Source organism: Acomys russatus, chromosome 27, assembly GCF_903995435.1.
Source record: "Acomys russatus chromosome 27, mAcoRus1.1, whole genome shotgun sequence".
In the NCBI taxonomy this organism is placed as follows: Eukaryota; Metazoa; Chordata; class Mammalia; order Rodentia; family Muridae; genus Acomys; species Acomys russatus.
The window spans coordinates 22,713,825-22,724,115 of record NC_067163.1 but is presented as its reverse complement, the minus strand read 5'-3'; the positions used below and the strand labels follow the sequence as shown (position 1 = coordinate 22,724,115).

The window sequence follows — 10,291 nt, the reverse complement described above, 5'->3', positions numbered from 1 at the left end:
TGAGAAAAATGTGGGTCCTGTCAGTAGTTTGATGAAAGAAAAGAAACTGAAGTAACTACCTAGAGCAATTCTGAGCTGGATTCTGCAGACAAGCTAAAGAAAGTAAATTCTGCTCCCGTTGTCTCTAAGAGCCCAGCAAGTCATCACGTTGCTTTTGATTTTCTAATACCATGACAGGATGCATCAGAGCTTGCCTAGATTCTGACTGCATAACTGTGAGATGTTACATGGGCTTGTATTATGCTGCTAAGGTAGGGATTGGTTTTCTTTTTAATTGGCAATAAAAAACAAATATATCAATCAAAACAGGTAGCTGCTTTAAAAAAAAAAAAACAAAAAAGATCTCTTTGCAGTGTTTGCTATTTCAAAGTGTGAAGCCTTTCTCACTCTTACATTTCACTCACATTACAGTTGTTTAAAACAGTCACTTTTAGACATCATGGAAAGGCTTATCAATCTCATTATAAGTATATTGCAAATGTAGGAAAACCTATAATATAATTGGTTATTAGAGAAATGAAAATCAAAGCAGCAATGATAATAAGAGCTACAATGGAGTAAGATGGTAATCTTACTCTAGCTAGAAGTGCTGTTACTGGAAGTATGGTAGTACAGAAAATTTGTACACTGTTAGAGGGAGTGTAACTTAGTGTAGCCATCATGTAAAAAAAACTTTATGTACTAAAAATAGTACTAAGATATGAGTCAGCTATCATACTCCTGGGGACATATTCTGTGGAAATGAAATCAGAATAATAAACAAATTTCTGCACACTCATATGATTTATGACAGCATTAACAGTAACTAAGATATGTATCAGCCTCATTACATATCATCAGAAGAATGGATAAGACATATAATATATTTGTTTATTGGATTATTCAACTATAAAGGAAAATGAAATCCTGCCATGTGCATCAAACTGGAATTAGAGCTTTTGGGGGGGGGGCAGGGTTGAAGTTATTTTTAGTTAAAGAAAAAAACAGGCTTTCCAAGGGTCACAAAGTGAGCTGAAGGTCAGAAGGAAGCTGGGTTTCGGCCTGAAATGAGAATTGGGCTCTCCTGGTAAATGACTGGATCATCAGGCACTCCTTGGTAGACAGGGCAGAGCTGCCCTTCATCAGTGCCTATATGGGCTCTCAGGCAACCCCCATGTGCCCACTGACATGATTAACACTTATTCTTGGGGGCATTAAATCAAGGAATGGCACAGGAAGCTGAGACAGTGGCTTATTCAGTTGGATTCTGAATCACAATCAGGAAATAGAATTTATTGCTCTTGCAGAGGACCTGCAGTTAGTTCCTAGCACTGATAATGTTCTGTTACTCTAGTTCCTGGGGGAATCTGGTGACCTCTTCTGACACCGGTGGTGCCATCATAATTTTGTTTTTCTTGGAATGAAATCGAAGGAAGGTTAAGTCATTCTGGGGGTCGATTTCACACACAGTGCTCCGTGCCTTTAAGATGAAGTTGTGCGTGAGGTTGGTGTACTGTGTAGCAGTGGGGTTGTCCATAGTGCTCTTGATGGGGATGCCTTCTGTGTTCACCACAGTGATCCCCTGCACACCTTTCTGGCTCTGCAGTCTCTTGAGTGTTTCCTCTACCTCTGCCATCTGGGACCAATCCAGCAGCTCCGAGTAGCCAACACGCAGCTGAGTTCTGGGATTAGAGCTTTTATACTAAGCAAAAGAAAGATGTCATTCAAGTAATAATTAAGTATTGTACATGTTCTGTCCTATGTGGGCACTAAAATCAGTTGACCTGATGTAGAATGGTGGTTGACAGATTTGGGGAAGTGTGTGGGATAGAAGGGGAGGGTTTGGCGAGTGCATAGTCTAAGAGCACGTGCAGCCATCACACTAAGCCTTGTTATTATGTACAGTCCATATAGATTAGTAAACAGATCAAAAATAAAATTCAAAGTTTCATTTAAGATATGCATCATAAAACATTAAATCACTACCAGGTATTGTATAAGCATAATGGACTGCTAAGGTGATACAGGCAGAGGACACAGAGCCGATGGCTGAGTGCCAGTGTGCAAGACTGCCAACCCAGCCATGTTTCATGCTGAAGCCATTCTTCTCTGACCTTTGCATTAAACAACCAGGTACATAATCCCAACCCCTCCAACTTTATTTGATTACTTGAATTCTCTTTACCTGCCAAAGGCACAGGCATTCACTGCATCCAAAAGGCAATATTATAATCTGATTTTTCTTAATAATATCTAAAATGCCACAGCAAGCTTGCCTTTAATGGATAATTAAGTGAAGTCCATAGGAAGTAAGCTATTGCCCAAGGTCACTGTCTGGAACTGAGAAAACAGAAACTCGGAAACGCTTCAATTATTAAGTTTGAATGTCCCCAACCAGGACTGGCAGAGACCACTGCAATCTGAGTGTCTTGATTTCTCATGTTCTTTTTTGTAAGAGTTGTGCCAATTTATCAATTATGTGAGGGCTTGGCCTCAGATTATTTGAGAATACATTCTGAATATCGTTGGCTAGCATCTGCATAATTTAGAGCCAGGCTGTGAAATTCTCCAGATACTAATTTCTGAGAGCTACCTTTTCTTTTTTTCTAAGACACAGTTTTTCCTTTATCCATGGCTGTCTTGGAACTCGCTCAGTCGACCAGGATGGCCTTGAACTCACCTGTTGAGATCCACCTGTTTCTGCCTCCCAAGTCCTGGTATTAAAGGCATGTACCACCACTCCCTGGCTTGGCGTGTTTTACCATCAACCTAACTCCCAGAAATGCATTCATATTGGCTAGAAAGCAAATATACAGTTCAAAATACTTAAAGGATACTAACATGTACCCATGATGACTGCATCCAGTCCTACATGTGCCCAAACTGTGCTTCTTTCCCCTACACCTTATAGACCCCAAAACTAACAGGGATGAGGAAAGTCTCCTAGAAGATGTGCTAAACACTCAAAGCTGAACCAACAAAACAAAAAACAAACAACAACAACAACAACAATACCTCATTTGAGCTCTTCAGCCTGAAACTATCTATTTCTTTTGCAATTTTCTCTTGCACGAACCCCTTGAATCATTAGAACAGAGCCCATTTCTTTGGTTAGCAGGCCACTCAGCCAGATGGATGTGGGCTCACTTTTGTTCTTTCATGAATGTGTTGAAGTAGGTAGAAAGATGGCTTTCTTGAATCTAGCTTGAAGTTCACTGTTTTCCCAGCCAAGTCTAAGACCCATTGAGAGCAGACAGTAAGACACTATTTCGTCTATATAACCAAACCATTAACATTTTAAGAGTTTCAAAAAATTCAATTATAAGAGAGATGGAACAAAACATTTGTTCACCTCAACTGCTAGAAAAAGTATAGCTTTGATAGAATATTGGTTCAATGTAAATAAGCTTTCATCAGCATCATTTACTTTTCCTATGTGAATATTTCAAGTATTTAGTGTTTTCTTGATTGTACTATTATATATGTATTTGTGCAAATAATTAACACATACATATAAATACCAATATATATATTGCATGTCTGGGCAATTAAAACAAACAAGGAAATGTTTTCAGTGATTCCTGATATAGAAATCATAATAAATGCTTTGCAAAACTATCCTTTTGCCTCACATTCACTTATTACCTGTTTTCTAAAGTTTCAGTTGTTGATGGATATAGCTTAAAACATTGGAAGATAGTCCATAAATATAACCACCTGCTAAAATGATACATATAGCAAGAAGCATAGCTAGTTCTAGGTACAGGGGATAAAAGTAAGTACAGCTGTTATGCATAATAAGCAGTTAGATAGCCATGCTCATGATTTGTGTGATACCAGTTGGTCACAGTATAATGTGGAGCGGGGACATCCTGCAACAGCATTCTGTAAAATAGTGTAGGCCGTGACTGAAAGAGGCCTCTTCTCTTTCCATGACTCAGGATGCCTGGAAAATATGTGAGGCTGAGTCTCATGTGTGCCTATAATGACCCCATATCCTCATTCTCCCCCTCACTGTCCACATGTCAGGAGGCACTGGAGAAAGTACTTACTACTTCCATCCCTCCCACCAAGGTATGTTCAAATATTCAAAACCTCTAGGGCAAGTTGTTTTCTAAGATAGTGTCTGCAGCACCCAGTTCAAGACTAGGTTGATCTGCTGATGATGTTCAGCTCCAAACTGGATGACCTTGGTCATCCTGTAAAATTGTTCAGTGCTTCCTTGACTTTCTTGTATACTCAAGATGATTAGGAAATTCATAGTCAATGTTGTAACATCCCAGTAATTTTTGCAGAACATCTCAAGAATCACAGTATGTTCCACTCAGCCTTTACCATTACCAATCCAATGACTGATTCATTCCCCTCTCTTCTGTCCAGAAAATAAAACTTAGCTTAAAAATCTTAAGTTTAATAAAATGCATTTTACTCCAAATTGTATAGACAGTAGCTTAAATGTTATTTTCCAAGTTAATGAATATCCCTTGAGTTTATGCTCTCTCTCAGAGCAGACACTGTTATGGAAGTAAGGCATATGAGGAGAGAAGAAAATAGGGCATTGCTTTGCTAAAATTAAGATTTTGGTTGGTAAAAGAAAAACAAATTAGGTAGATGAATAATAATATATGTTGGTAAACACTAAAGAGTCAAATATAGGGGAAGGGGGATAGAATTTGCATGGTTAAAGACATTGGAAGAATTTTTTAATAGTACAGTATGGCTCATTAAGCTACTGACATTTGAAAAATTGAGATGGTAAAGAAACGAGGATTTGGATATATCGGAAAGATTCTTTTAGGCACAGCTGGTAGCCAATGCCAAAGCCCCAAGGTGGAAGTCAGTCAGGTGTACTGGAAGAATAATAGGAAGTCACCATGGACACAGTAAAATGAAGAAATGTGACTAAGAACATCAGGTGATGAAGTCAGGAGATGAAGAAATGGCTGAGGTGGTAGGTTGTGTAGGGCCTTGAAAGCCAATGAAAAGAATGGAGTTTTTTGAGAGTTTAAGTGAGGAGTGACATAGCTTGACCTAAGATTTAAAAAGGAGATTCTCTGGCTATGTTAAGAAATAATACTGGATCGAGCCTATAGATAAGGGAGTTATACCAATGAACATGAGAGTTGACCTTTTAGACCGATATATTGTACTGAAGATGATGGATCACATTAGATTATGGACATTTTGGAGGTAGAACTGTGGGAATTTACTGATAGTTTTGATATGAACTTTGATTTGAAAGGAGAAGCTTAAGATGACTGCAACATTTTTTACCTGTTTTCTAGAAATGCTCAGATGCAAGCAGAGAGATAAAGGCAAACCACAGTAAGACAAAACAGCACCACTAATCAAAAGTAGCATCTAATGCATGCATGTAAAACACTACAACAGAGCTCATTGTAGTGCTATACTCCACGTATACAAATGCATGTTTGCTGACTTTATATTATAGAGTATATGAAGTGAAAGAAATTTCAGTTTTTGTTGCATTTCCTTGATATTTCTGTCAGTATGCTGTGTTTCTAGAAATTGTATTAGTTTGTTTTTGCTGTCATAAAATACTCAGTTAAAAGCAACTTAAGGAAGAAGGTACATTTTGGTTTAGAGTTCCAGAGAGACAGTTCGTGACATGTGGAAGATACAGTGGCAAACAGGGAAGACATGCTGTTTGGGATGAGCAAGAAGCTGGCTGGTCACATTGCATTTGCACTCCGGGATCAGATTAAAGTCTCAAGACCCTCCCCAAGTGAACTACTTCCTTCAGTAAGGCTCCATTTCCTAAGGACTCCACAACCTTCTGAACAGTGTCACCAAATGGGAAGCAAGTGTCGAAGCATATGAGCCTGTGGGGGTCATGTCACATTCAAACCACAAGATAGAGCCAAGGCTCTTCTGAAGGTAGCAAGGTATAAAAGACTTATTATGACTAAAGCTTTTTCTTATGAGAAATCCTCAAATAATCCCTCTATATATTAGATCTTTAGTGTATCCAAAATGTTGCTGTGCTAAAGGCATATCTCTTATGTTGGTGGGTTCTGAAGGTAGACGAAATTAGTATGAAGGTTCCTCAAAAAGCTAAAAATAGATCCATCATTTGATCTAGCTTTGCCAGTCTTAGACATATAGACCCATAGAATTCTGCATCATACCGTTGCAATACCTGCTCATCCACGTTCACTGCTGTTCTATTCAACTTAGCCAGGAAATGGAGACAGCATAAAATAGATCATGAAAATATGATATATTTATATAATGTAATGTTATTCAGCTACTTAGAAAATATAATTGTGAAATACATAGGTAATTGGGTGGAGCTAAAAACAGTTACTCTGAGTGAGGTGGTGAAAGTTTAAGAGCTGGAGTCTAGTAGGATATTTTTAGAATGCTAAGAAGGATGCCCTTGTTGAGGCTCATGCGGTCCTGGTGTTTTCCTCTTATGCTTCTGGCCATGGATTGGGTACCTATGCTGTCTCATGCTCCCACTTTGATGTATTACCTCATTACCAGACCCAAAACCAGGGAGTTAGAGATGCCTATGGTTCTAATCCATGGTGACATTAAGAATCCTGATGATGAGGCATACATCCTCTTTCCTAAGAGCCCATGGGTTTATTGTCTTTTGTGTACTATGAATATTATGTGTCTTTCTTTTCTATGCTATATGCATTTCCGTAGGCATGCAACTACTAGCTTTGCAGCTGTCCCAGACAGTTTTATAAGTTCAAACTTTTAGAGAATCCTCCATGAATTAGTTCTTGTTTGTAATTTGTCACAAAATCTCAAAAGAAAGCAACAGACTTTGCACATCTTGTGATGAGCAGATCAAACCCCAGCCTATTCTGTAAGGTTAAGCACTCATCAGTGTGCCAGAATGATGAAAATAATGTAAACTCCTTTAAGCTAGATGTGTCTCTTTAATCAGCTCTGCTCTTTGACTGTGTGCTATCACTTTTGCAGCAGCGTGCTGTTTTTATGTCAAGAGAATTGTATTATGTTATCAAAATTTATTTTTATCCAAATCCTCCGAGGAAACAAAATGCTACTCTGCTGATTGTTAATAGTTCTGAGCGTCATTCTCTTCATTATCCTGAGTTTACAGTTAAAGAGGAAACAGCAGAAATTCTGGGGAGCAAGGGAAGAGCTGGAGATTAGGTTTCTAGGGTCTGGAGGTGAGAAAATTGACCCGAAGACGTCCAAGTCTAAGGAAATGAGGTCACCTCTGTATTGTGTTTATTGCTTAGTTTAACTTGTGTTTTCTGAGTAAATGGCAAGACTCTGATGCAGGTGAAGGGGCTTCCTATCACCCAAGCAATATGGTGGACTAAAGACATTAGGTAGTTTCTAATGAATGCAGTATATAGATCGAGTATGAGAGAAACTGGGGGAAATTTGCTGGACACATAGAAATTATTGGAAGGTTACAACGTCTTTCTTGAATGAGTCCCACTTCTGGGTCTAAAATTTGATTCCCTGCACCCATATGGATTCGCTTTGGAGAAATGAGAAAAATTAATACCAGAATCAAGCAAATCTCTTTTTAAAAATTTCTTTGCTTGGAAGTTTCTAGAAGTTCTGGAACTTATTGTCTGTTTTTTTTTTTTTTTTTCTTTCTTTCACTTTGCTTCATTGACACTGTTGACTGTTGATGATTATTTATGGCAGTTACCATGAGCAATGCTTAGGCATCGAGGTATCATAAGAGTTAGTCTTGGCGTACAGAAAATGAGTAGGCATGGCGTTCCTCAGTGGGAGAGTTGCCACTGACACTTAGTAGCATTACAAGACCCAAAGGGAAAGTGCTCTCAAGTACTTGGCTTTGCTTATGGGAGTAAACAAATGTAGACAGTCATGTGGGTTTAGATTTGGCAATTTGTAAGCAATTTTGGAATAAATTAGGAAAATACAAATAACTGAATATGAGAAAGATGGTGTCTTTCTTCTGGAGCTCAGCTTCCTCTTTATAAATTTATGAAAAATATATATATTTCACAGTTATGGACATGATTAAGTGAAATAGTACATAATATCTGCAAAGTATCAGAAATCATGTTAAACTCTTTGTGTACACTTAAAAATTTTATAGACTGTTGCTTCATTAAGGAGCCAATATGTGTGTCGAGGTAGTGTGCTTGAGCAGTCTAAGGAGTTGACATGTGATAGGTGTGTGTATGTGAGGGGGGCGGAGAAGGGGGAGCGAGAGATGGAGGAAGGGAGAGAGGAGGTTGGGGCTCTCCCATTGGCATTTTTGTAAATACATGACTTTCCCCCCAAGTGAGCTAAAAAAATCCATCATAGAGAAAAACGATCTAGGATTGTTCCTGAAGAAATACAAAGAGAGAGCTGAGGAGATGAAATCCAGCCGTTCTCATCTCTAATGGGAAATTTCAGTGCAGAAGCTAGACAGGAGGCATGAAAGCTAGACTCTCAGCAAGGAGAAGCTTTATTAAAATCTCCATTAGGATGCTTCGTGGATAAACCAGATCATAGAGTTTTACATAAGGGAGGCCCTGCTCAGGCAAGGAAATATTCTTTGAGGAATATAAGCAGAGAAGGGGATAGGCAAGGCTGACAAATATTCCTTCCCCAGACATTGTTCAGGAATATAAAGGTATTTTATATTAATTAAAGGAGCATATGTCCCTGTTATGTGGTAGGGCATTTTCTGGGTATATTCCAAGGAGTGGGATAGCTGGGTCTTGAGGAAGCCCTATTCCCATTTTTCTGAGAAAGCGCCAGATAGCTTTCCAAAGTGGTTGTACTAGTTTGCATTCCCACCAGCAATGAAGGAGTGTTCCTCTCTCTCCACATCCTCGCCAACATGTGGTGTCATTTGAGTTCATGATCTTAGCCATTCTGATAGGTGTAAGATGGAATCTCAGTGTCGTTTTGATTTGCATTTCTCTGATGACTAACGAGGACGAACATTTCTTTAAGTGTTTCTCGGCCATTTGATATTCCTCTGTTGACAATTCTCTGTTAAGTTCCAAGCCCCATTTCACAAGTGGGTTGTTTGGTTTTGTGGTGTTTAATTTCTTGAGTTCTTTATATATTTTGGATATAACTAAAGGAAATGAGCTGGTAAATCCATCCATATGCTACTGGGGACAGGGAGAAAGGGACATCAGAGTTGAACAGATAATGGCATGCAGGCAGAACAAGGGATTCTGGTACTTCACTTTCTAGCACATTACTGATGGTGATTGTGGTATGGGTGAGAGGGAAAAGTCCCTGTGTACCCTTGATAAAGATAAAGAGATGACAGCTACTAAGCTTTGACAGTGACAGGGGAAAAGGCTGCCGTTCTGCAGGGTCATGATTCTCTGCTGCCCCAAGGGAGCTCTGAGATTTGCTAGCAACTCCATGTCAGAGCCCAGGGTGGACCTTGAGCAAGAACTACCCCTGTGAGAGGCATATGCAGCCCCCTCTTGGAATTGAAGAGCCTGTTGTCTGCTCTCTTGTGGTCTGTGACTCACTGTAGTCTACACACAGCCCAAACTTAAAGGGAAACGAAGAAGGAGGGGGGAAATGTGCATGTATTAAAATTACTGGGTAGAGTCAAACTAACATGATTGTGCTCCTTTTACTCGTATCCTTTCCCCATCTGAGTGTATTGTCATCTACAGCACATAGAAGGTAGACATCATGAGAAAGAAATACAGTGGACAAGGGGAAAGATACTGGCATCTTTCAATAGCCAGTTTGCAGAAGGAAAAGCCGGTGACCCTGCTCTGATTACTGTTTCAATGATCACCCATCAAACCTAGATGGAAGTGTTCCCTTATAGGCCTGGCTCATCCTTTTTCTTTTAAAAATCATCATGCAAAAACTCTGAGGTAAGGTAGTCTGTGCCAGAAGAGCTAGTCATAGCTGCTTTTGTCTCAGCTGTCCTTATTCTTGATCTAGTAATTTGAGTGCTGGAGATAGTGGAAGAGCCAAGTGACACTTCAGAAAGGAAAGACAGGGGGAGAAACGTGTAGGCTGATCTGGGATGAGGAGGCACAAAATACCTTATGTGATAGAAGAAAAATGCATAGGCTTTGAAGTCACATGAATGTGACTTTCTTCCAATCTGTCCTCTCTTTCTGCTGTCTATGACATGGGATGAGTTGCATATCTTCAGAAGATGTTGAAATCTCAAACATCAGAACCTGTAAATATAACTTTATTTATCAATAGGATCTTTACAGATGATGAGGCTAAGCTTAGGTAGTTACTATGTATTCTTGTAGAACTTGACTATATTCTTTATGAAATGAAATTCTGAGGGTGTTGAGCAGGAACAAGTACTATAGTGCAGCACAACAACTTGAAT

General features: G+C 39.2%; 1 protein-coding gene across 1 annotated transcript; it reads right to left on the bottom strand.

Annotated features, from left to right (window-relative positions):
* Positions 1–1,231: 1,231 nt before the first annotated feature.
* On the bottom strand, positions 1,232–1,696 carry LOC127209758 (dynein light chain roadblock-type 1-like). Its single transcript, XM_051169404.1, has 2 exons — positions 1,367–1,696; positions 1,232–1,279 (listed from the first exon to the last, which is right to left on the bottom strand). Exons 1-2 carry the CDS (start codon positions 1,613–1,615, stop codon positions 1,232–1,234), a joined length of 297 nt encoding a protein of 98 aa, XP_051025361.1. The 5' UTR covers positions 1,616–1,696.
* Positions 1,697–10,291: the final 8,595 nt, after the last annotated feature.